Source organism: Cavia porcellus, unplaced genomic scaffold, assembly GCF_034190915.1.
Source record: "Cavia porcellus strain 051 isolate PalLab524CR breed Dunkin Hartley unplaced genomic scaffold, mCavPor4.1 scaffold_6, whole genome shotgun sequence".
Classification (NCBI taxonomy): domain Eukaryota; kingdom Metazoa; phylum Chordata; class Mammalia; order Rodentia; family Caviidae; genus Cavia; species Cavia porcellus.
Window position 1 is genome coordinate 26,852,158 of NW_026947489.1, and position 26,582 is coordinate 26,878,739.

Sequence of the window (26,582 nt, forward strand, 5' to 3'; positions counted from 1 at the left end):
GCCTTATCCCCCGTGAACTGGGGTGGGGCTGTGGTTCCCAAATCCGTTGTCTATAATTAGGAATTAGGGTTTGGAGCGCTCTGCAAAGCCTTGGGTTGAGAGTGATGCCAGATGGAGGTAGCGGTCTCTTCCTAGCCATCCCGTTCTCCTGACGGGGTGTCCCTGAGAGCCAGCAGCCCCTCCAGAGAGAGGCTGTAGAGGTTTGGTTTCTGGGAGGCCCAGGGCTGGAACAGGCATTAGCGAAGCACAGTTCCCAGAATTGAGTCCTCAGGGCATTGCCTGCCAAGGCCGTGGCCATGCATCTCTGAAGTCAGCCCAGCCGCTTACCTACTTCACCAATGGAGCGCTCACAGTGGCCCCGGGGCCTGTCATACTGCAAAGCTTCCTTCTCAGGCTCCACAGGAGTTCAGCTGCCACTGTCTCACTTCTGTCCCTCTGTGAGACTCAAGTGTCCCTAGACCGTAGGATTCACATCCCCACATTTTCCTCCTCCTTCCCCTCCCCATGCTCCCACAAAAAGAGCCAGTGCCTCCACTGCTGTGACCGAATTGCTTCTTTTACCCGACTCTTTTATCCTTTTGTTTTTGCTTGGAGCCTGTTCTACTGCAGGGTTGGGCACAGGCTCCAGTTTGTGGACGACATTTAAATACCCTGGAAATGTTAGCTGCCTATGCAGATATCTTGTCAGTCTCACCAGAACACTTTGTATATTCCCAGCCCCCAATTTCTACCTGCTGGGGCCTCCGCCTGTCATGTCTAAGCTGGCGGCTCGGTCACCTCAGGTAACAGCTTCCGTGTGTCTGGGGAGTCTGCTTAGTGCCTTTACCTCTCCAGCAGATCTAGTGACGAGGCTGGTCCACACCTGCTTCTTGGTAAGCACTCCCGCTATGCTGCAGCCCCCCTCTTCCTCCGCCTTCCCTGCCTCCCCGAGCTGAGAGCAGAGCCCATCCAACCCAGACCACTCTTATGAGGAAAGGCAAGAAAATGACCAACTGTGCTAAAGGAATTGCTCCTCAGACTTGTAAGCTGAGTCCCCTTCACAAGGCAGCCATTGCCATGGCGTCACTAACCAACCTGTTTCATAGACTTCCTGAGTCACATCACTCTGCTGTCCGGGTGAAGACGTGAGGGCCTGGGTCCTCCTGTCTAACAAACTCCTTTTCGGAGAAAGATGATAAGCAGGATCCGGTCACCTTCTCATGTGGGTCACTTTCTGCCTGGACACCTCCCGGGCATGTGACAGTCCTTAGAGGGCCACACTGTGACTAGGGTAGCTGTCTCCTGAGGTCCCCATGGGGGCAGAGCTAGCTAGGAAACAGCAGGATGCACCTGCTTCAGCCCCCTGCAGCGCCTAAGTTACATCCACCCCAGAAATCACACCGCCCCCCAGGCCCCGTTCTTTCTCCTTCAGGAAGTCTCTTTTTCGCCATGTCTCAGCTTTATAATAATAGCTGCCTTGTTTGGGGGCCTCAGTGGTCTGTGTGCTCGCGTGTATATTAACCACAGACATTTACTGTCTCCTGTGTGTGTGAGTTTGAGAGCTGGATGACTGATCAGATGACCGGGAGAAAGAGAGGGAGTCTGTGAACAGAGAGGGGACACCATATGGCTTGACTTAGCTCAGAACTGGTGGTCAGAAGCTGTGAACTGCCATCCTCACCTGGGTATGATTTCCAAAACCACGAAGAACAAGTGATTCTCTTGTCCATGAATTCTGTCTAGCAGTGAATTGGGCACATGGTCACTACTTATCAGAGTATGTATTGAGGCTTACAAAGGATCCTCAGCTGAGGGGAGGCAGAGATGTGTGACCAGACCTCCTTTGAGGTCTCAACTGAGCAGGAAAATAAGAATTCCCATGAGCGAGAGGGCCGTGCGGCTGTTGGGGGAGCATGTTGGGAGGGAAGCTGAGAGTGATGGACACCGAGGCCTGTTTCTCTGGCTCTCAGGGACATCCACGGTGGGCCTCAGTCATTGTTCACTTTGTAAATGTAACCAAGGCTGAGAGCAGTATGTGGAGGTGAGGTCTAGGTCGTGCCATGTACAGTAACCATGTCACTTCTGATTTGTGTCTGTCCCGCGGGTGATGTACCCCAGTATCCTGTTTGCCTCTTTTACTGCAGCCATTCACTGGGCTGGTGGCTTCAAGGATTTTTCTACAATAACCCCTAAGCCCCTTTCCTGGTCAGTACGCTGCATGACTGTTCCATGTAATCTGTTCTCTCTTTGGTATGTTGCCCCTCCCTGAGACTGTTTGACATCTGTCTGCATTAAACTGCATTTTCCATCCAGTGGCACAGTCACCTCAAAGACTCAACTCCCTCAGAGCCTGGTTGCATTGTACTTCATTATTTGGTGTATCTTGAACTTTGGCCTCATCAGCTGCCTGTGGCATCTTACATCTGACAGTCCCATCCAGATAATGCACCTACCTGTGTTATGAACCAAATCCTGAAATGATCCCAACACTCTACCTAGACTCACTTCCCATGCAAATGTCTCCCTTTTACAGCCACTGTTGATGAGCCTGAACTCCTATCACCTATGACTATAGTGTGATTAACCAGAACACTGTGGATTGAACTGTTCCAACAATTGTTCTCTAAGGCCACTGCGCTGTCTTGTTTCGGTTCTAATTTTGGCTACAATTGTGTCTGTGCCTGGAGCCCCTTCCAGTTCGGATGGGCTGTGCATCTGTAAGACTTAACAGTAACACAGAAGCTCACAGTCAAGCAATAGGTGCTCTCTTTGTGCTTCTAGGAATGAGGTGACCAAGCTGAAATTTGAAGGAAAGACTTTCTATTTATATGTAAGTCAGAAAGAGGTGAGTGCTGGCTTCCTTCTCTTCAAGGTACTACAGTGGTTCCCAGTGGCCAGAGCCAAGCTGGAGGGGTCCAGGTAGGGCTCAGCCATCAGTTAAACATCGAGAGGTGAGAGAGGAAGGGGTGGAAGGTTCCAGAGCCAGAATTCCTCAGGGATGCTGATGACATGCAGAATTCACTAAGAGGTCCCTAACTGCAGGAACTATAGTCCAAAGTCAGATTCTTTGCTGGGTGTAGTGGCGTACACCTGTGAACCCAGCACTCGGGAGGCTGAGGCAGGAGGGTCACCACATGTTCAAGGCCAGCCTAGGCTACACAGTGAGTTCAAGACCCGCCTGAAATACATAGCAAGACTCTATCTCAAACAACAAAAACAAAACAACAACATAAAACCAAAGTCAGATTCTTTCTTCCATATGGAAATTCCAGATGCAAGAGCCACTTCTCACCAAGGGCTCTCCTGGTCCAGCCTGTGCCACCCGAGTCTTACTCTGGCTGGACTTGTCAGGACTGAGGTGATACCCAGTGGGTCCCTCAGAAGGGCCCTCTGTGCAGCTGGCCGACTGCTGTAAGGGGGCCTCCAGCAGCTCAGGGGACCATGTCCCCTCTTCACTCATAATCAGCATTTCTATGTGAAATTTTTGCAGGAAAAGAAAATTATTCTCACATATTTTGCTCCAACTCCAGAAGCCTGCAAGCACCTCTGGAAATGCGGAATCGAGAACCAAGCCTTCTACAAGTGAGTAGACACAGGTGATGGGGACCGCCTCTCCGAGGCAGTCACAGAAGCTGCTTGTAGAGGCAGAAGGACCCGCAAACATTGAGAAAGGAGCCCTGAGGATAGGAGGTTACTGGCTTCTTAGTAACCTCTATGGCTTGCTGGGTGCTGTGCCCTCAGAGGGTACAGAGTCAAACTCTAAGAGATATGTTTCTGCTAAGCTGTCCAGGGGCCCACCTGGACACATCCTTGAACAGTCTCCAGTAATTCTGGTCTTTTTTGGCGTCAGGCTTGGGCCAGAAAAAGCCATTCATGTCTGATTTGAATCATGGTGTCCCAGAAACCATTCAGAGCCTTGAAAAATGTAAAACAGTTCCTTAGGGTCCAGGTATAAACCACAGCAGCTCCCTGGCCCAGACCCAAACCGTAGGCTTGGACAGACTTGGGTCTACCATGGGTGCCAGCCCCTCCTGGTCTGTCATAACTAAAGATGTTGCAGGCCCCGTGCCAGGGGCTTGGCTGGAGTTGAGCAAGGGCTTGACTGATAACTGAGAAATGAGGTTGGGGACAAAGGTAAAATTTGCACACAAAGGATTTCACAAAGTATGGGAGGCTTCTGTATTCAGTTTTGTTTGATTAAGGGGTTATTAAAAGCATTAGGGAGCACAGAAATGGCCCATAGAGAAAATGGGGTGAGAATAAGTAAAATGCTTCACTAAACCACTTCGTCTTGTTGTGAAAATAAAACAACGAATTATTTGTTAATAAGATGTTTCTTGCTGAGTGTGGTGGTGCACGCCTGTAACCCCGCTTACCTAAGAGGCTGAGGCAGGAAGACCATAAGTTCAAGGCCAACCTGGGAAACTTCCAACACCCTATCTCAAAAATAAAAGTTTAAAAAGGCTGTGGATGTAGCTCAGCAGAAAATGCTTGTCTAGTATGCATGGATCACTGCTTAAAATCCAGTTATTTCTTAAGGCAGGCAAGATGGGTCCAGCTTCCGAGACTGGGATTGTGGAGAGAGTAGACTCACCCTGAGCTGGCTGGGCGTCATGCTTCTCCCAGGACAGACTCTACCATCCACTGGCTGCTCTGGCCAGCAGGCTGTTTTCTGGGCAGGTGCATTTGACATTAGCTCCAAGGGTGAACAGTCAGCCTATACTCATCTAACCTGAATGGCTTCCTCCTTCCTTGTAGAACAGGCCAGAGAGATTAGCAAGGTCACGTCTCCTTCCTGCTCAGTCCCTGCTGTCCAGAGAAAGCCAAGGAATTATTTTTTCTTTTACTAGCACCTTCCTTTTGCCTGGAAGCACAGAGCCTAGGTTTGGTCAGTTTCATGCATTTGAAGGAAGCAGTCTGAGCTATAAACATCAGCTCTGGGGCTGAGCCGCCACTCCAGAGGATGGCGGCCCTGGGGCTGCTGACTCCATATGGAGCACCCACCATCCAGGGCACAGAGCATTTGTCTCTGCTAGAATGGGCTCATACGAAAAGGAAGCAACCTGCCAGTCTCTGCCTTTTCATGCCTCCCATAACTTTGTCCTATTTATGGCCTTTATTTTCCCATCTGCATCATGGAATAGAAGTTTGCCTCCAAATCCGTGACCAGACTCAGTTTCTGAGTCTTTCCAAGAGCACCCAGCCCGCTAGCACACATACTAGAAACTGGGGCCATTTCCATTGCTTCCAAGGGTCTCCTCCTCATCTAAGTGTCAAAAGCTTCTAGCCTGGGTCAGGACCCTAGGGACACCAGTTCTTTGGCAGCAGCCATGTTGACCTTGCCCTTGATGTCTCCCACATGAAGGTCTCCAGTCCTTCCTTTGGCCTGTGGCTCCATGTATTGAAGGAACCCGGACTGATTTCAGAACATGCTCAGGCAAAGGGCCAGGAAGTTTGGTCCTCACAGAGCCTTGAGGCAGTAGGGGCTGGTGTCTCCTAGGAGCTGTACAGGGCTGGCTTCCTGTACTCACTTCCCACTCAGACCCAGCTGTCCTTGACTGGTTGGTACTGCAGGTACCTGGCGGCATTGCAGGTGAACCCAATCTTAGGAGGACTCTCGGGCAGCTCTGCCCAAGCTTCCCAGACAGGACATTGGCATCACATACTGGGCCTGGAAGGGTACTTAAGCCAATGTTGTCTCAGCTTCATCACTTTATAGAGAAGAAAACTGAGACCAAGAGACAGCACATGCTCATGAATGGCCTGGCTGAGAAGACGCTGCTGACACTGTCATTCCCCAGACTGTCAGCCCAGTCCCACTGGTCAATTCATCGAGCCTTCTTGGAGGTCCCATCACTGTCCTGACATTACAGTGGGTGACTGTCCCAGGCACTAAGACGGGAGGGCAGCTGGCCGTGAGCAGTCTCATCCTCAGTGAGAGTCAGAGGCAGGTATGGGCCACCGTGGGCCTTTTCTTGGAGTTTTGAATGGAGCAGACGTTCTGCCTTGCATGGCGGATGCAGGGCGGGTGCAGGCCATTAGTCACACTGAGTTTGCCTTGCTGCAGGCTGGAGAAATCAAGCCAGGTCCGCACAGTGTCCAGCAGCAATTTATTCTTTAAAGGAAGCCGGTTCCGATACAGGTAAATAGTGACAGTAAGTAACCATTATGGACCTATTTCCAGACCTTCTCTGAAGAACGGTACTAAGTGGACCTCATCCTAGAGGACAGAGAAATGGGAGCTCTCAGGAAAGCTGGAGCTTCCCACCCAGATCCCCCATTGCCAACACTCCCGCTGTTTGTCCTTAGGGCTTCATATGTGTCTGGTTTCTTTTTCTCCTACAAAAGTACAAAGAACTCCAGTGATTCTTTTCATGTCTCACTGTGTAAAGGGTTTTGCATTTATTTTTGGTGCTGTTATCTGAAACATGTTAGACAGTAAGGAATCATTCCTAAATGACAATGGGAGGTCCCAGGGACTCTCCTAAGATAAACTCATGCCATTTTAGAGCTCTATCCCAGCAGGCAAGCCTTTCTCAGTGGCCACAGCACTGGGGAAGGGGAGGGTCAGGGGCCATTTCACCACTTGGCCAGAGCATCAGAGAGCTTGGCAAGGAGCCAGTCCTGGAACACTGACTCATTTTTGCTGCTTTTTTTTTTTTTAATTATACTACTTACAGTGGCCGAGTTGCAAAGGAAGTAATGGAATCAAGTGCCAAGATCAAACGAGAGCCACCAGAAATACACAGGTAGGCTGCCAGAGGCTTCCCGCAAAGCGTACTCCAGCTCAGATCTCAGGATCTCAAAAGATCTAGCAATTTGAATTCTGTGAAGTTCCTGGCTACAGTGACTACCAAAAGGGCCAGGAGCTGGGGGGTGAAGAAACCTGGCTCCACATGACAGACACCACAGACTAGAGGGCAGGCCATCTGCAGACAGTCCCCAGACCTAGGTGCCACTGCACTGATTCCGTCCTGCCTTCCACATCTTAGCCCTGACCAAACCCCTTGGAGGATGTGACAAAGTAGCAACATTCATTGCTTCAGAAGCCAGGAACATCCTTACTGACTTGCCTCATGGGATCAAAAATAATTTCAGGATCCATGCCTCGTGTGTGTATCTAAATCACACCCTCTTAGCAGCCCACCTCCTAGAACCTGGAAAGGCTCAGAAAGAACACGACCGGCCTCTGCCTCTGCAAGAGGGCTTCACCAGTTGCCCTCCACACCCAGCGCCACTCAGCAGTCTCTGCCAGAGTCAGAGGAGGCTGCCAGAATCCATCTGAAGGCAGGTTCAGGAGTCCTGCTCACCCTGGAGCTCTACTCCCTGACAGTCCTGCCCCCAGATTAGTGACACTGTTGCCACCCTGAGGGGGTCAGATAGAGGCCAGGCATTAGCCTATAAGCCCAGCACTCTGGGAGGCTGATGGAGGAGGATCACAAATTCAAGCTCATCCTGGGGTACTTAGCAAGACCTTGTTTCAGAATTGAAAAACAGTTTTAGAAAGGGCTGGAGATGTGGCTCTGTGCAAAGGCCATGGGTTCTATCCCCAGCACCACCAAAAAAACACAAAAAAACAGGTAAGTCTGGGAAATGAGATGAAGGTTTGAACAGTCTCTGACTGGGATCCAGGGGCAAAGAGAAGTTACTAAAGTTAAAAAAAAAAAATCGGGGGGACCCAAACAATAGAACCAAACAGCGGCTGTAGACGCTACCACCTTTTTCCTGTGCCCTGAGTGACCTGGGCTCTCTTCCTTTACCCTCAGGGCAGGGATGGTTCCCAGCCGGAGCTGCCCCTCCATCACCCACGGTCCTCGGCTGAGCAGTGTCCCCAGGACCCGCAGGAGAGCTGTGCACATCTCCATCATGGAAGGTGAGCCGAGGTGGGAGCGGTGCCGTGCTCCCCCCATCCCGGGGGCTGAGCAGAAGGGCCCAACGTGAGGCATAAGTTTTCACCTTAAGGAGGGGATCCTGCCCAGACCTGCGGTGCTGTGGTCGGGACAGGGTTAGACCTGCCCTGGGCTCTGCCAAGCTCCACGCAGTTCGGAAGCCGCTTCCTAGGAGGAAGGAGGCTGTGCGCGCTGTCTGGATCTGGGCAGCCTCCTGAGTGCGCACGGTCAGCCTGCTGACTTAGCAAAGAAACCAAGAAATGGAAACTGTGGGTTCTGAAGTCTGGTCATCTCCCCCACCTGTCCGTCAGCTGTAGAAACCGTCTCATCTCCCTCCACCGCCCTCTGGGGGAGAGAGAAACCCTGTGGTCACCACTACCCTGCTTTCCAGGTGGCATGGGTGTCAAGATAACTGCTTTCCTTCTCACAGATGGGAGTTTTTAAAAATAAAGTAAGAGCCCTCAGAAGATATCACATAACAGGAAAGGGCAGGATTGCTTCAGACCCCTCTGCCACAGTCAAGGGAGTGGGGCTGGGAAGGGAGGCCCTCTGCCCTTCCTGTGGGAATCCTGTCAGTGAAAATAGGAACTGCCAGGCACAGTGACACACACCTGTGATCCCAGAACGTGGGAGGCTGAGGTTGGAGGATTGCCATGAGTTCGAGGCCAGCGTGGGCTACATAAGGAGACCCTGTCTCAATCCCACCCACCCCCCAAGATGCAGACTGCTCATGCTAGGAAAGATACTGCTCTGCTGTCCCCTGCAAGGATCTCTGGTAGGATTTACAGTGGGTACTGTCACTGTGCATGTCACATCAGTACATGTGACCTGCCAATAGCACATATCTCTAAATGTCTAGAAGATGAGGGGCCTGGCTGGGCAACTACCACTGAGATTTAATTATTTCTCAACATTTTAAAAAATTTAATTTAAAAAAAGCAAAACAAAAAAGTAGAAATGATACAGAATTTCAAAAAATAACATTAAGAAATCACTAGTTGATAAATTATATATTATCTTAGAAGCAGTTGTTCAGGTTATAAAATCAAAGCATAAAAAATAATCAATGACAGCAAAAACTACTTTCATGTAACAAACTTAGTAGATCTGTCTTGCACACTTATCAAGTGAGATAAATCAGACTCACATTTGTAAATATATTGTCTCTCTACTGTAAAAAATAGTAGTAAACTGGAAGAGTAATAATATCCAAAATATATAATAGACATTGTAATAATGAAAGGGAAAGACAATACTCAAAAGGAAAGAACAACTTGTTGGTATACACATATAACTATATGTATAGTGTACAAGACAGATAACCATTCTCAAGCATTTTAGTTGCTTCATTTATAAAACATGGATATCTTCCTTGCCTATCCAGGTGTGGCAAGAAAACTAATTCTCACTATGTTATCCAGCTGATCTCAAATTCATGAGACCAAGTAATCCTCCTGCCTCAGCCTCCTGAATAGCTGGGACTACAGGCAGTGGGCCACCATGCCCAGCTATGTAAAGGTCTTTAAAGTACTTACCAGACAGATAAAGAACAGTGCTGACCCCCCCTGGACAAAAGTCCTAATGACACTGGGACAGGAGCTCTGCCGCCCACTGTGGAAGGCAGTGTGGATGCAGAAGGCCTTGGAACCTTGGAGGAATCTGACCGTCCTGGGATCTAGCCTCCTCATGTCTGACTCCCACTGGCCCTTTCCCAGGTGTGTACTTCTTGGGGAAGTGAACATCTTCTTTGAGGAACCTTCTCCCCTTTATGGCCTCCCCTTTATGGCGAGCCAGCAGGTCACTCGCAGGGCTGGCTCATATGTCAGAGGAGAAAAGATCACAGCCATCCCAGTAGGCAGAGAACAACTTGGAGTGGGCAGGAGAGCCCTTAGGTTCCCCCATGACAAGCTGGGAGCCTTGTTTCCACCACAGCAGCCAGGCCTTTCCCTGGATTGCTCCCTGGGGCCGGGATGCCAGGGCAGTGCGGGGGTGCTGACCAGGACCTCAGCCTTGGTTTCCCTCCAGTGAGTTTGGTGCAGCAGCCTCCCACACACTTCTCACATTTGGACAGAGATTTAGCAGCGCATGGTCCCTCCTCATAGCCCCCAGCAACACCCACTGGTCCAGAAAGTCCTGGAGGAGCAGCTGCAACCAGACCCTCACAGCCAGGAAAGGAGAGGGCTGTCTTGTTTAGATGAGAAAAAAGTGTAAGCTTTCAGCAGTTAAATGGCTTCATCAGCAAGAGCTACTAAGCATATGAAACTAAAACACTGTTTCCCATGAGGCAGTTCAGGTGTACCATCTCTAACAAGGGGGCTTCAGCCACATAGTAGCACACACCTGTCATCCCCAGCACCTAGAGGTTGAGGCAGGCAGATCACAAGTTCAAGTCCTGCAGGGACAATTTAGTGAGAAACCCCTCACCCCACCTCAAAAACTAAAACACTAAAGCAAAATAGGCCTGAGGATATAGCTTAGTGAGAGCCAGCCCCTGGGTTCAATTCCCAGAACCAATAAGAAGAAAGTTCTGACAAGCGCAGCTGAGTCTCACCTGGCAGTGGAGGAGCAAGAGGGACGAGCTGGCGTCCCAGGACACAGGCCAGTGCAGCCCAGGGAACATCCTTTGGGACATGACACCAGACCCAGCTCTGTCAAAGAGCCCACCCAGCAGTGTCACAGAAGCCATCTGACTTCCAAAGCACCTTTGTTATCCCCCAAAAAACGATAGGAAACATTAGCATGGTGTTACAGTGAATAGAACCATGTCATCCCAATAAATAGACTCAAAAAATAAAAATAGACTATGAACTGATGAGCCTGATCTCTGCCCTCAGGACTGACCGACAGCCCCAAAGCCACCTCCCCACACTTGGCTAGTTATGACCATGTAACTTCCTGGCATGTATGCCCTGGATAAAGGCTAATGTTCTTGTGACTTTACATCCTGGATTTTCTGGGCAAATCTTGACTCCCCTACCTTGTGCAATTTGTCACTGCCTTCTGTGTCCCTCACCGAGAGATTGGGCCCATATATGGCCTCAGGAAAAGAACTGCAAGCCATGGAAGCATTGCTTTTTATAGCTCCAAGCACTTGTGGCTGAATCCAGTCCTCTGATAACCGTGTAGCCTCTTAGAGCTGCTCCTCCTCAAGCTCAGCCCAGGAGACACCCAAGCAGCCAACCTCTGTCCGGCACAGGACACACTGCTAAGGCCAGGGGTCAGTGACAGTCCTCCATCTCGTTAGCTTCTGTCCTTTCCCTCTCCTGTGGGCTGGTTTCCCCAAGAGATTAGCTGGTTTACACTGAAGTAGTAGCTGCCTTCCTGGGCCGCCATGGGGAAAAGTCTGATTAAGATCCACACCCGAGTCCCCGTTCGGCTCCGGCTGACTAACCACTGCCTTCGGCCTCTGAGTGTGCGTATCCTGAGGATGGGGCCACGGCTGCAGGGTAGGATCCTGACGACTGTGTCCCCTGATCCAGTGCAAGCCAGCTCTGGGCACGGGAGTCAGCTGGAGCACCTCTCAGGTAAAGGGGACACCACTCTGCTTTGCTGCATTACTTACCCCAGACTAACAGATGAAGGACAGAAAGCCTGGCAGTGGTCTCCACGGGCAGGTAGATCATTTTGTTCAGGACAAGTGTGACGTTTGCAGAGTGATTGTAGTGGTCATGTAATGCACACATCTGTCCGTTACCTCCTTCACTGAAGATACCAGCAATGCAGTGAGTGTGTCTTCTGGTGACCCTCTCCATGACCTGTTTTCCTCTGATGTCACAACACCTGCATCTCTCCTTCCCCAGACAGCTCAGAGCTTGCTTGAGGATCAAACTGAGTTTGCACTGAAGTTGCTGCTAGCAGCAGTTCTTCCATGCTCTGGAAGATCTAGCAGTCAGAGGTGTCCTTGTAAGGTGACAGGTCTGAGAGGGGCTCAGGTGGCCTGGGCTGTGTTGGTGATAGTCAGCAGAAGAGTGCTAGGAAATGAGGCCAGTCGGCGACATACCACGACCAAGGCCTTAATGTTCATGTTATCAGTGAGCCATGGCTCACACCAAGATACAGCTTTCTCCCATCCCATGTACCAGTGGGGGCAGCAGAGAAGAAAACCAGAGGTCAAAGGAGCATCAAAAGCTCGGAAACGAGGAGCAGGTCTCATTTCAAGTTGTATTTCACAACAGTTTCTGGGGCAAGCTGAGACCTAAATGGAAGAGGCAGGCGCAGGCTGCAGACAGCTCTTCAACCCCACTGTTCATGCCCCAGAGTCCCCACCCCCCCACCCCCAGGACAGCCTACGATTCAGACCCCCTTTCAAATGGTGGCTAAAACCAGGGCCGAGACACTAACAGTAGGAAAAGCTGAATCTTTAACAAACCAGGCCTAATCCATACGCAAAAAGAAAAGAACATTTCCAAAATGGTTAGTCAGATTTCTGAGTTCCCTTGTCCTGTTCTTGTTAAAATGTTTCTGTCAAAATGGGGAGTGGCAGCCGCTTGTACTGGTCAAGGTGGGTGTGCAGGGGACACCGAGACAAACAAGGACAGGTGCTACTGGACAGCACGAGTAGGGGGCCAGAGGCCTATTCATGCACCTCTTGCCTTTCCAGGTCTTGAGTCCCTACGAGACAGTGCCCATTCTACCCCAGTGCGGTCATCTTCCCACGGGGACACCTTCCTGCCTCACGTGAGGAGCAGCCGGGCAGACAGCAACGATCGAGTAGCTGTGATTTCAGATGAGGCCTACAGCCCTGCGGACAGCGTGCTGCCCACGCCCGTGGCCGAGAACAGCCTGGAGCTGATGCTGCTCTCCCGGCAGATCAATGGAGCCACCTGTAGCATCGAGGAGGAGAAGGAGTCTGAAAGCAGCACCCCAACTGCGGCAGAGGCGGAGGCGCTGGGAGGAGAGCTGAGGGCCCTGTGTCAGGGGCATGGCAGGCCAGAACAGGAACAGGTGAATAAGTTTGTTTTAAGTGTCCTCCGTTTGCTCCTTGTGACCATGGGACTCCTCTTTGTTTTGCTCCTCCTCCTGATCATCCTTACCGAGTCTGACCTTGACATTGCCTTTTTCCGAGATATCCGCCAGACCCCCGAGTTTGAACAATTCCACTATCAATACTTTTGTCCCCTCAGGCGATGGTTTGCCTGCAAAATCCGCTCAGTGGTGAGCCTGCTCATAGACACCTGAGAAGGCATGACTCCTCCCAATAACTAGCCAGGTGGACGCAGGAGCCCGGCTTCCCCTCCCAGCAATGGGAACATCGCGGATCCATCGGCACACACAAGTCCTCTCATGCCTCCGAGCCCACTGCAACCTAGGAGGGGTGTTCCCAGGAGAAGAAAGGGATGGGCACAGGCCCTGTCCACAAAACTGGGAAAACTCATTTTCTCCAGAGTTTCTCTCAAGAAAGGCTCAGCAACTCTTATTTTTCATCCTTCAATTTGCAGGATAACTTTTGGTTTTGAATTTTGATTTTTCATAGATGTTATTTTGAAAGTATCAAATAAAAATAATTTATTTTATTATTACTCATTATCCCGGTGGTGTCACTTAGCAGATGGGACACTAACTGAAGACCAGAGTGCTGTTGTCCTCTGTGTTCCGCAGCAGCTTTCCTGCTGGTGCCACCAGGTGCAGGGAGACGCCCACCTGCAGCCATAGCAGGGCAGGCCAGGGTCTACACAGTGGAGACTGTTTAGGTTTTCCTGCCAGAAAGAACTTTCTAAAAAATTAAACATTCATGTAGAAAGATTAAATGGAAAGTTGCTTCTTATGATGGTCTGAGTTGGATTTTCTTTTCCTTTTGTTTTTTCAAATCTGAGCAGAGTGGGCATCTGAAGGGACCACCGCCAAGCCAGCAGCAGCAGGGGTAGGGTAAGTCTGTCCCCTTAGACTAGAGCCTAGTGGGCCTCACCATGTCATGAATGAGACTTCTGTGATGTTCCCTGAAGACCTGAAAGAGTTGCAGGGCAGGAAATGAACTCAGTGGTGCCAGAGAGGGTGCGTCAGCAGTGTGGTACCAAGTAGTTACCCGACGCCAGAGCTAAGCAACTTGAGAATGCGGGGTTGCAGAGCAGTGCTTACTTTGTATACAATGTGCCCCCAACAAAAGACCATCTCAGCTCATATTTTAACAGCACAGTGTAATTTTACCTCTTCAGATTTTGTTTTTACTTTATGGATTAAGATAATAGAGCCTGATGAACTAAATAATGCAAGAAACTGATCCTGAGACTGGAAAGCGTCAGAAAATAGGATTCCAAGATCAACATACAGCCTTGGAAGGGACCAAGAAAAGAATCTCTAAATAGGATTTCTAAGATATGCTACAATAGACAGGTGACTTGGCAGAGAGGAATACTTAGATGTAGAAATGCTGCCCCCTAGGGTCACCCTCTGGGAAGTTAAGTTCTAGGATGGCACCTGCCATGCTAGCTGAGGGAAGACTGCCTGGGAGTTCAGAGGCACAGGGACATCAGGGGCGGGTGGGACACGAGCTCCCTTGGCCTGAGCTCTGCAGCACTTAAAACCAGTCACACACAAGGTCTTGTTTTCATCTCAGGGAGAGACTTCTATGTCATCCGAGCCTAAGGACTTTTTAAAGGATGGTTAGTGGACACTTGAGACCCACAGGGCAGCAAAGCAGCTGACAACACTATGCTGATGGACAGAATGCATCACCTGTACATCTAATTTCCCTTAATTTGTTCCCCAAGTTGGCAGAACCATGTCCATGTCCAGAATATAGCAGCCATGGACAAATAAGGCAGAAGGGGATCAGTTTAAAGGAAGTAGAGTTACCCTTTTCATCTAGAGGTCAGTAAACTTCCCCTGAAAAGTTCCAGATAATAAATATTCTGGTTTTGTGGGCTATACTGTTACTACTCAGTTCTGCCACCATAGCACAAAAACAGCCATAGGTAAAGCGTACAAGAAAAGAGCATGGCTGTGTTCAAATAAAGCTTGATAAAAATAGAAGTAGGCCAAATTTGGCCCAAAGGCTATAATAAGCCAACCCTGATGAAGACAATAAAACTGACCATGTGTTAGCAGAAGAGGGTCACCTCTGCTCCATTTCTGGCACGTGTTAAAGACCCAGGATGTTTCCCAGTGGAGGCGCTGCAGCTGCTTGTTTATAGGGTGCTCTAACAACCAACCAGCAAAGATGCCAGCAGCCAAGATAAGCCAGACCAGGTACTGGAACACTAAAATGTGGCAAACCTAAGAATGGAGGTGAGCCTCTCTGATCATTCCCATGCCACCAACAATTTGGGCAGAATCACAAACATCTATTTACCAAGTGACAAGAGAAATCAAGCAAGATCCTAGTAAAGATTAGGGATCCCTTAAAACCAAATAGCCACTGCCACTTGTCATCTACATAGCAGAGGCTTTATTTAGCACAGGATTAAAGTGAAAAATAAACTCAGCGATGAAAAAGCTGTCAGGAGACCGGGGCTGGTGTCAACATGGATCTCTACCGTCTTATGCAACATAGCAGGCGACCTTCTAGTGTAGTGCTCCTACCTCAGTCTGTAGAACACAGTCTCTCTGCAGTGAGTGATAGCCGCACCTCGATTCTTGCCTATCCACATAGGAGAGACACACATCCCTGCCTGTGTGCTTCTCCTATCCAGAGTTCCTACAGTACAGTAGTCCATGCCACTCCAGCAGCCCAACAGAAACGTTTGGGTCATTTGTTTTTTCTAGGGCTTGTTCAGAAAACGTGGATAGAAAAACTTCAGTTTGTTTTTCAAATAGTGCTTGAATAACAAACCTTTGTTGACAACTAGTCTTTTTGGTATCTCCTCACCATTAAAAGTTGTTCAAGTTTTTAATCTGTTTTACTATGTTTTACTGTCTCTGTTTCCTCTCAAAATTAGTTCTAGCTCACTGTAGAAAAAGCAGTGGTTTCTGTCTTGTCCTTTATCAGAGGAAATAACTCTCACTGAAGAATAATATACCACATCTTGAAGCAGTAGAAGGTAAACTAACGCAAATGTGAATTTCTTAGTTTCATTTGCAAATACATAATTGTTATATTTCGTGTGCCAAAAACTCTTTAAGTTACATTTTCCTTCAAAGCAATGTACTTTTTTTCTACACATGCAGTATGTAGTTAGCATAAAATCATTGGTGCCATGAAGATTATTTTTAAATTTAAATAAACATTTAAATACCAAGGAGAGTGGGCTCTTTGTTTAACCCATAGCTTGTCTCACTTTATCAGATGTTACTAGCACACCAATTAAAAGGGTAATTCACTCAGCTAACTGCTGTTCACAACTGGGATCATATTTTTTTTTAAAAAGGTTTTTGCTTAACATCCATCATCATCACATACACCTCCCACTAAGAAGCTACAAATGGGGAATGATTTTAAAGATGAACTGGTCCTCATTTTTCTGAGAAAGAAAACCAAAAAGATTAGATGATTTTTCCCAAGGTCATGTGTTTGCTACTGAAGGATTCAAAATTTTTTTATCCAAGCCCCAGACTCTTTGTTTTCCTGGAGCAATCCCTGCAAAATCTTTTTTATGATGAGGAAACTCAGTGGCCAGAATACTGCAACAGGATTGAACAGCTCAGACTCTGTTGATTCCTGTGGCCATCCCTCGCCTGACCAAGGGTCTGTGCATCCCACGCAAAATACCAACTGTTTGCTCTTTCCTTAGTCACACAGCACAAGGAGATCCCTCAAACAGCTTCAGCAGAGCTCAAGCTTACTTGTAGGAGCAAGACCACAGAGGCCAAGCTGAAGCACAGGTTTACCACACAGGGAGCAGTCACAATCCATGCAGAATTACAGACCCCACACAGCTGAGCGTCTCCAGATGTGCCTTTCACTACAGATGACAATGAAAGCATATCCTAAGGAAAACAATTTTCTTTTTTACATAATTATGTCATTATAAAACATCACCAAGAAGCAAGTTCCTATTCATTCTCCTGTATTCAAGAAGCTATTACTCCATTAAGTGACACTGGATATAAATAGCAGGGTTTATGAAGCCTGCAATGGCAAAATAAACCACAAAAGTGAGAAACACTGAGAACCTGCTAATGTTTATTGCAGGGGCCAGGCACTTCCTGCCAAATATGGTAGCAGTTTTCAGCATCTTAAAGAACAATTCCCAGCTAGGCACAATGGCGTACTCCTATAATCCTGGTACTCTAAGAAGCTGAGGCAGAAGGATCACATGTTCCAGCCCTGCCTGGGGAACTCCGTGACTTGGTGAGACCCAGCGTTGGAATGAAAAGGGGCTGCTGCCACAAAGGGAGGTAAACTGAGGCATTCAGTAAATGGGTACAACCTGGGACTCTAATATCAAGAGAGATAAGAAACACAAGTTTAAATATCATATGGTTTCTCCTACATTAGAAACAATATACAGATGATATATATAAGATAGATGTCAGACAGGTATACAAAACAGAAGACAGCTAAATAGGGCTGGAGATTTAGCTCAGCAGCATAAGCACCTGTCTGGGAAGTATGAGGTTGCAAGTTCAATCCCTGGTTTAAAAAAGCAGCAGCAGCAGAAGACAGCAAAATAAGGGAGATCTTCAAACGGGTGGTGTGATGAAATGGAGAGAGGGAAGGGGAGGGAAAAAAAGAATTAAAGGGGAAAAAATTATGGAAGTAGAGCTTTTGCAAATGGGAAGGGGACCAAGAATTGGAAGGAGGGAAAAAAGTAGATGAAAAAAGAATGGAGATGTGTTATGTACATGCACCAACTCCCCACAATAAATGTAATCATCATGCACTGCAAACATGCACTAATTATACGTGTGTGTGTGTGTGTGTGTGTGTGTGTGTGTGTGTGTGTAGCAAATATTGGTAATTAAAAGGGCTGGGGATGCAGCTGAATGTTACAGCCATGGGTTTCATCCCAAGTACTACAAATAACAATTCCCACAGAACTAACCAGTCTAAAACCTGTGAAATTAATTGGTGCAGAAAAGGGAAGGAGTTTAGGCCTCTTAAGATGATGTGAATGTTTCAGCCAGGCAGGGATGTAGCTCGGTGGTAGACTCCTTGCCTAGCACACTTGATGCCTGGGTTTAATCATCGGTACCACCAAAATAAATACACTCACGTGCAATTCGGCTCACTTAGCTGGATTTTTCATCTCATAATGTTTCTTTGGCAATTAACCAATTCCTCAGTCATGTCAATTAGAAAATAGAGAATGCCTACTTCTTATAAAGATCCACAACCTATTAGTAAACACCTCGAAATACTTAGATTTTAATTACACAGAAGAAAACTACTGGGGAAAAATTATTCTTTAAGGAAAATAACCATCACTTTATTTCTGTGATATACAATTATGAAAAGATAATTTCCTTTAATTCAAACATAGTACTTAAGCTGATTACAAGTCTCTCAGTAGTACTTTCGGTAGTGAGCAATGGAGAAGTTTGCCAATATCATGCATAGTATTAGTCACTGATTCAGCAGCTCCCCTCACAACCACAGACACTGAAATCACCTTAACAATTTTGGGAATATCAAAAATGATGAATATTCCAGAACATTTCCCCAAAATATGAGTAGAAATAAAAACATTCACTTAACAGGCTGCTAAATCTCCTTTTGGAGCTGAAAGATAGGCACAATGGAAGGCAGGGACACTAAGGCAGTAGCTTTTACTCTTAACAAAAAAAAAAAAAATACATTTTATATCAGAAATACATAAACATACACACCTACAAATATAAGCATATGAAACTATGTTTCACCAAATGATATTTATTCTAATCGTGTTTTCTGTTCTCATGATGTTTGTCTGTTTGGAGACCTGGTCCCACTATGCAGTCCAGGCTGTCCTTGAACATGCAACTCTCCTCCTGCCTCAGCCTCTCATGTGCTGGGATTACAGGTGTGCACCACCATACCTAGCTTCCGCTCCTTTTTAAACACTAGCGCTGAAGAGCCATGCTCCTAGTCTGGAACACTGTCTACAGGCAGACCGATGCTGCCTCAGAGCCCTGGGATCCTGGGTTGGTTGTGGCAGCCCCCAACAGGTCCTGCCGGCAGTGAATCAGATTCTCAGCAATTACCTGAGAACTTCACCCACAGTTTCACTGAGAGGCCAGGTGCAGAAAGAAGTCCTTAGATACAAAACTAGGTTTCAAATTCACTGAGTTAAATGACCTTGTAGGATCCTTTCCAATATATGGGTCTAAAAATAAATAATTCCTTTCAAACTATAAAGTAAACCACAAATCTACCTATATATTACTATAGAATCAAAATCACATCATTAGATTACAAAAAAGTTAGTATCAGTTATTTGGAGCTTTACAATTTGCCATGCTTGGTGCTGACGGCCTCCAGCCTCTACTCAAAGTCGCTGCCTATCTTGGAGGAACAGCTTGAGGCTTCTGTTTTACTAAAAGTACATTCTGTTCAGTGCTTTATTTTCATTTTTGTTTTGTAGTACTAGGGATTAAACCCAGGCAGGGCCTTTGAACTAAGCTACATCCCCAACACTTTATTTTTAAAGATAGTCTTCTAAAGTTGCCCAGGTTGGGCTAAAACTTGAGATCCTCCTGCCTCAAGCCTCCCAGCATCCTGAGATTACACGTGTGCATCACCATATGATTCCTATTCATAAAGCAACTGTATACTTCTTAATGGGAACCCAAGACCAAGTACACTCATAAAGCCACAGGAACCCCAAGTTCCTGGCATAGTGATCAGTCTGAACAAACAGGTACACCTACCCTAAAACTCAGCAGCTTCCGGGCTTCATGAAAACATGCAGCCGCCCACTGGAATTCCCACCAGCCAGGATGTAGTGGGTTGGGTGCATGGCATTGATGGAGCACACAGAGCCAAGGCACTCCCCAAGGAGGGAGTGCACCCCCTTTCCCGTCTCATGGAAGACCTCCACCCGTCGGGGTTGGGCCATGCTGCCGACAATGATGCAGTCTTCTTGTTTAGGGTCCCAAACAGCTTGAAACCTGGTTAGCCATCGCCCAGTGATAGTGTTGTGCCTAGTGGGGGAAGAGGGTATTTTGTTAAAGTAAATGCTACATAACTCAAGCAGAAGGTTAAAGTGACTTTGCTCCTAAACACTAATTTTCTCTTCCTGAGAAGTTTCTGTTGGCCTCATCTTGTCCTCCTGTAAGACTAAAAGCTCAGAATAGAGATGACCTCAGTGGTTTGTGCTCAGAGGATAGTTGATCACAAAAGTATCTACCATAATTGGACTTTTGGTTTGGTTTGGTTTTTTGTTTTTAGAGATAGAATATCACTGCATACTCCTCACTAGGTAATTCAGGCTAGCTCTAAATTCAGGACAGTCAACCTGCCTCAGCCTCCCAAGTACTGGAACTGCAGGTTTGTGCCACCATGACTTAGCTATAATGCTAGGTTCTTCTTTTACCCATTGCTCCTTGCTCAATGCACAAGGAGGATCTTCTTGTGTGTGGGGATCCCTCCTTTTTGTGAGCACATCCAAACAGAACCCTAAAAATAAGAAATCTATGCTAGGTTGTTACTTTTAACAAAATATGCTATTTCCCCTATTTGTATTCCCCTAATAACCATTTTATATTCCACATAACTTTAACATCAAAAACACATCTAAGACTGGAGACAAATGAAAATGACATCCTGAAATGTCATAGTCAAGATTCCAGAAATTCATCACAAGAATAGAATCTTAAAAGCTTAAAGAAAAGAAACAAATCACCTATAAAAGAAAGCCCATCAGAATCATAGCTGACTTCCCAGCCCAAAACCTCAAGTCAAGGAGAGTTTGGAGTGAAGTCTTTCAAAGGAAAAGGACAACACATTCAAAGGACTATACACTGTAACCAAATGGGATGATACACTGTAACCAAATGGGATGATTCACTGTAACAAAAAACATAACACACCATGCTAGCAGAACAAAGAACAAAAAGCATGCAGTCATTCCAAAGGAGGCAGTAAAGCATTTCATAAAATTCATTACCCTTCATGATAAAAATACTCAACAAGCCTGGAATGGTTGCTCATAACTTTGATCCCAGCTACTCAGGAAGCTGAGGCAGAAGGCTCACAAATTCAAAGCCAGCCAAGACAACTCAATGAGAGCCTATCTCAAAGTAAAAATTAGGGGGAAGGGGCAGAGATGTAACTCAGTGGTAGAGCTTTTGTCCAACACAGGTGAGGTCCGGGGTTCTATCCTCAGTACCACCAAAAAACAAAACAAAACCACCATAAAATACAAGGAAACTATCTTAATATAACAAAGGTTATATAAGAAAAGCCCACACAACTACCTGGGCATGGTGGCACATGCCTATAATCCCAGTACTCTGGGGGCTGAGGCAGGAGGATCACCATGAGTTCAACATCATCCTGGGATACATAGCAAGACCCTTTCTCAAGAAACCAAAAGAAAAAAGCGGGGAAAGGGTAGAAATCAGAATAAAAAAGGCTCACAACTCACACTAAGTAGTAAATCAGGAATAGGCAAGTTGCCCTCTCTTGCCACTTTTTTTCAATACAGTACTAAATCCAAGGCAGAACAATCAGACCAAAAGAAACAATAAAGAAAAATTATCTCTGCAAGTAACATATTTTACATAGAAAACTCTAAAGATTCTGCACATTAAAAATAAAAAACTTTAATAATTTCAGCAATTACAGGATACAGACTAAAAGTCAGTGTGTTTAAAATAAAGGCCACTGTGTTCCCTCTTTCATGGCGGCCCACCCTCACACTGCAGGGTGCAACTTCTTTTCCTACTTTTTCCTACTTTTACTTGGCTCTGCGGAGCTTGTTTTATTTTCCTACCTTTAAAAAAAAAACTTGCTACCAAAAAAATTAAAATATAAAAAGACAATAAAAACTAGGAGATAAATCTTTTGCAAAAGGGAAGAATCTCAAGAGAGAAAGGGTTGAAAAAGCATTAAGATGTGGTATGTACATGTACCAACTCCTCAATGTAGTGTAAGCATGTATAAAAATTAACGTTTTTTAAAGAATCAGTATATTTAAACCAAGTATGGAGGCATCTGCCTGCGAGTGAAGGGTCCAGGTTTAAGCTCCACAACAGGGTGGGCGCAGGGAATGGAGTGAGAACAAACCTCACACACACATTGGGAGCAGAGGGAAGGGAGCACCGAAAGAAAGAAAGAAAGCAGGAAAGTGGGGGAGCCACTAAAGCCCAGTAGGAGCAGGCACAAATATACAGAGCATCAGAGACTTCTCTACCAGTAAGTAGCTACATCTTCTTTAATAAGGTAGCCTGAGTAATTCAGGTCAGAACAAGTCATTAACCTTAACCAAAAATAGCCTCCACTTGCAAAGAACAGATAGCAAGACAAACGAGCTCTTTATAGACAGAGGTAATCTGGAGGCAAGAGTTCTTCTAGAGGAAACTAGTAAGCTAGGGCACTTACAAGATAACAGTCAAAAAACACATGAGGTTTAAATTTTTTAATATCTGCTGTAAAAGGACCAGTAATGTAGTTCAGTGGCACTGTGCCTGCCTGGCAAGTGGGAAGTCTTGAGTTTGATTCCTGGTACCAAAAGAAAAAAAAAAATCTGCTATAAAAGACATAATACTAGGCCTGATGTGATGGTGCATCCTGTAATCCCAGCATTTGAGAGGCTGGGGCAGGAGTATTGCACAAATTCAAGACCAGCCTGACTACACAGTAAGTTCAAGGCCAGCCTGACTACACAGCAAGACCCTGTCTCAAAAACAAACAAAGTTGATTTGTCATAGTTGTTTTGACTTTGAGGAAGAGCCAGAAGTTAATGGAGCCAGCTCTTGTGAATAAGGTGAGTGAGGACATAGCATAATGTTTTTAAAAGCTGGCCTTTCTGCTGCATAGTACTCAGTAATAGCACTGAACATTTGATAAAACTTCACCAAGACATTCAGTCAAGAGGACCCACATTCTGGCTAGAGGAGGTATCACATTGAAAATGTTCAGAGAATACAGTGGTTATTTCTTTGCTCTCTTTCTTCTCCCCACTATTAGGGACCTGGTCAAGATCCCCAACTGCCTATATAACAGGTATGGTAAAAGGAAGAAATAAGAAGCATAGACAAACTTACTAATGAAAGGAATGCATGAAGCATGAAGTAGGGCTGAGAGATCAATGCCTTGGGACAGGCAAAGACCAAGACACCCCAAGTCTGCCACTATTTACTGGGTGTGTATAATGATAGGAGGGCTAGACACAAGGTCGGCAGAAGACTCAGAACTCAGTGGCTCCACAGGCAATGGATAATCCTGGGATGACTCAAAGTAGATGACCCATGCTAAGGACCTTGCCCTGGAGTGTTTTTTAATCTTAGTTTAGTCTTAGTGGGTGGAAAAGGATGACCCATCCCTAAAAAGTTAATGGGAAATTTCAAAAGAGTGATATCTACCCATAATCCCAAACCTCCATTTATCCTTTAGGAAATACGCAAAATTAGCCACTGTGAACTTGTGGTCCCCAATACCTCATTCCTTTTTCTTCTATATCAATACTATTTTGTATTTTTTCCTTATTTCTTGTATGTTTTAAATTCTTTAAGTTTTTTTCCCTATATTCTGCTCTCTCTGCCTTTCTTATCTTCTTTTATAATAACCTTGTATCCTTTTCTACTTTTCGTTCTTTCTTATCCTACCTGTCGCCTTGTCTTTTCCTGTGCCTCTTCCCCATTTTTTAGATGCACAAATATATCAGCAGGTTCTGACAACCTCATAGCTTCCCTCAATCCTGAACTATTTTTCTCTTCTCCTACATCCTACCCCTCACCCTCGTAAGACTTTCACATTTTCCCTTAACTCCAACTATAAAAGATCTCCAATAATGGCTGACCCCTACCCAGTAATTGTACATATTACTTCTCCTATTTACCTCTCCTCCTGCTGACTGATTTTCACCTCTCTTACCCCTTCTTCCCCCCACACTGTAGACTAACCGCTAGTATCAGAATAGTAGAGACCAGTGATGGTGAACCTACAGCAAACCAGCTGTAGCCAGCTGTTTGTTTTCATGAGAGCTCTAAAAGGTTTGCCAGTGGGGCATGGTGGCTCACACCTGTAATCCCAAAAATTGGGAGGCTGACGCAGGAGGATCATTGCAAATTCAAGATCAGCCTCAGCAACAAAGTGAGCTCAAGGCCAGGTGAACTGTATATCAAGACCCTGTATCAAAAAGGCAAAAATTAAAAAAAATTTGCCATCACTGATACAGACGCAAAGTCTTCAACACATCACTGTAAGGTAGAATTTAACTAAAAAGACCTTCATGGTAACTACAGTCTCTCCTCACTTTACTTGTCCTCAACTCCTAGCACCAAAAAACAAAAGGAACGTGGGAGAAAAAAACCCCGAGGTGTCCTGGTCTCCCAACTCTCCCAAGGTAGATCCCAGGAGACTAGTGCAGAGGAAAACAAACGCCAGGAAGTGAAGTTGTACAAACTGACAGAAAACTGACAGGAAAAGGTAAAGAAATTGGGCAGGTACAAAGAGAACCTAAGCTGAAATATAACAGAACTAACATACTGAGTGACGAGTGTGGATATGAAAGAAATCAAAATTTGGAAGAGCTTGCCAAAATGTTTCAAAACATGAATGACACATTTACCAAGGATATAGACTCTACAAAAGGAGTCAGCAAGTAATACTGAAGATTAAAAAAATGTATAAAAATAAACTATAGAAACGATCAATGTGAAGACACAGCTTCTGAAACTGAGGATAAATTACTACAAATTACTAAAAGAAACCTTAAACAATAAGAGAACAAAAAAACTCATCCAACAGCTGCTACACACCAAGACCAAACCAAGGCTAACTGGGTTGGAAGTTGCTTACTTTTAGGGATGAAAATATTTCACAGCTAGATGCAGTGGTGCATATCTGAATTCCCAGTAGTAGGTAACCTGAGGCAGGAGAATCACGGAGGAGTTTGAGGCCAGCCTGAGCTACACAGTAAGACTATCTCCAAAAAAAGACAAAGACAAAGAAAAAAAAACCCTCAAAAAACAGCAATAATCTAAACCTAAACCTAGTTTAAGAAAGGAAATCACAACTAAAACAATCCATGCTTATCACCATGTACTAAAGTCAAAATGAATCAAAGATCTAATTAAAACAGAAACAATAAATATGCTGGAAGACAAAGTAGGTAGAAATCTTGAAGACATATGGGGTAACCAGACAATTCATGAACAAAAATCAAACTGCATGGGAAATACTTCACAGAATCAACAACTGGTATCCTGGGTTTTTTTGTCTTTTTGAGACAGGGTCTCACCAGGCAGTGCAGGCTGGCCTGGAGTTCACTTTGGAGCCCAGGCTGGTCTCAAACTTGCAACATCCTCCTGCCTCAGCCTCTCGAGTGCTGGGATTATCGATGTGCATCACTATGCCCGGCTGAAATCTTGTCTTGTTAAAAAGTTCTTGCGTGTCAAAAGAAATCTCCAATAGAGTGAAAAGAAAACCCATGAATTGGGAAAAAATCTTAGTCCCTCAGACAAAGAACTTCTATATAAAACATATAAAGAATTTTTTAAAAATCATGTCCCTGAAATTCAAAGACCCAATCCAAAACTAGGCATCTGAGATGAATATACACTTCTCAGATGAAGAAATACAAATGGCAAATAAATACATGAAAAAATGTTCAACATCACTAGTCACTAGAGAAATATAAATTAAAACAACACTGAGATTCCATCTCACTCCTGAAAGAATAGCCAAGATCAAGAAAACCACCAACAACACATGCTGGAAAGGCTGTGAGGAAAAGGAACTCTTCTGCACTGTTAGTGGGAGTATAGACTGGTGCAACTACTGTGGAAATCAGTGTGGAGGTTCCTCAGAAAGCTGGGATTGGAAGTCCCATTTGACCTATATTCCCAGAAGAACTGAAAACATCATACCACAGTGATGTATGTGCACCCATGTTTATAGCTGCACAATTTGTAATAGCTAAATCAAATTCCCATCAACTGAGGAACAGATAAAAAAAGATATGGTATTTTAATACAATGGAATGCTACTCAGCTATAAAAAAGGACCATACTGAGACTTTTATAGGTAAATGGATGTAACTTGAGACCATACTCACAAGTGAAATAAATCAAACTCACATGTGTAAATACCGTATTGTCTCCCTAATGTAAGAAACTGAAAGAGTAAATAAGATACAAAATCTTCAATAAATACTATGAAAGGGTAAGAAACTGCTCAAAGAGGAAAAAAATAACTGAGATAGGGAAAAGGAGAAAAAAGAAGAGAGAAGAAAAAAGATATAAATTTATATATATACTCTTAAGATCACTAAGATAATTATACTACTAATTCCATTAGTTCTTGGAACAAAACAGTTAACATCCATAGGATTAGATCAATTTTGCATAACAAAATCTGGTAATTCAAGTAAGACTTTCGATGATAACTATGCAAAACAAAATTAGCTCTGTTCCTACCACATTTTGAAAGCCAACATTGTTATTGTTTTGGACTCTGTTATTATTTGATTCTTATTTCTTGCTTTTCTTATACTAATTGCTTTGTTTTTCCCTCGAATACAGAAAGGACAGATGTACTTTTATAGGCTTACTTCACCTAAAGAGTTTACAAGAATTGATTTTAGTATGTATGATGGCATGAACAGCTACTCTGAAGGAAATGAGACATCATGGTAGCCATTGCTGATTTCCTATCATTTTGTTCTGAAGTCTAATAATGTTTTTATTCTTGGT

The 26,582-nt window shown here is 45.4% G+C and overlaps 2 protein-coding genes across 15 annotated transcripts in view; one reads left to right on the top strand and one right to left on the bottom strand.

Moving 5' to 3' along the window:
• Positions 1-16,042, top strand: part of Frmd5 (FERM domain containing 5) — a 332,781-nt gene extending 316,739 nt beyond the window's left edge. For 3 of the 11 annotated variants that reach the window (XM_063250149.1, XM_063250140.1, XM_063250148.1), the window contains 7 exons: positions 2,098-2,184; positions 2,761-2,824; positions 3,470-3,561; positions 6,047-6,121; positions 6,660-6,728; positions 7,746-7,852; positions 12,469-13,387. In XM_063250149.1, the coding sequence (XP_063106219.1) occupies positions 2,098-2,184; positions 2,761-2,824; positions 3,470-3,561; positions 6,047-6,121; positions 6,660-6,728; positions 7,746-7,852; positions 12,469-13,046 (1,072 nt within the window). In that variant the 3' untranslated portion in view covers positions 13,047-13,387. Of the gene's footprint in view, positions 1-2,097; positions 2,185-2,760; positions 2,825-3,469; positions 3,562-6,046; positions 6,122-6,659; positions 6,729-7,745; positions 7,853-12,468; positions 13,388-13,684 lie in introns of those variants that run through there. The other 8 variants (XM_063250145.1, XM_063250144.1, XM_063250150.1 and 5 more) reach the window with 8 other exon arrangements.
• A 2,102-nt stretch (positions 16,043-18,144) lies between these two features.
• The window catches only part of Wdr76 (WD repeat domain 76), a 63,239-nt gene continuing 54,801 nt past the window's right edge, over positions 18,145-26,582 (bottom strand). For all 4 annotated transcript variants that reach the window (XM_063250138.1, XM_063250139.1, XM_003475460.5 and 1 more), the window contains one exon: positions 18,145-19,865. In XM_063250138.1, coding sequence (XP_063106208.1) covers positions 19,601-19,865 — 265 coding nt within the window. In that variant the 3' untranslated portion in view covers positions 18,145-19,600. The remainder of the gene's footprint in view (positions 19,866-26,582) is intronic.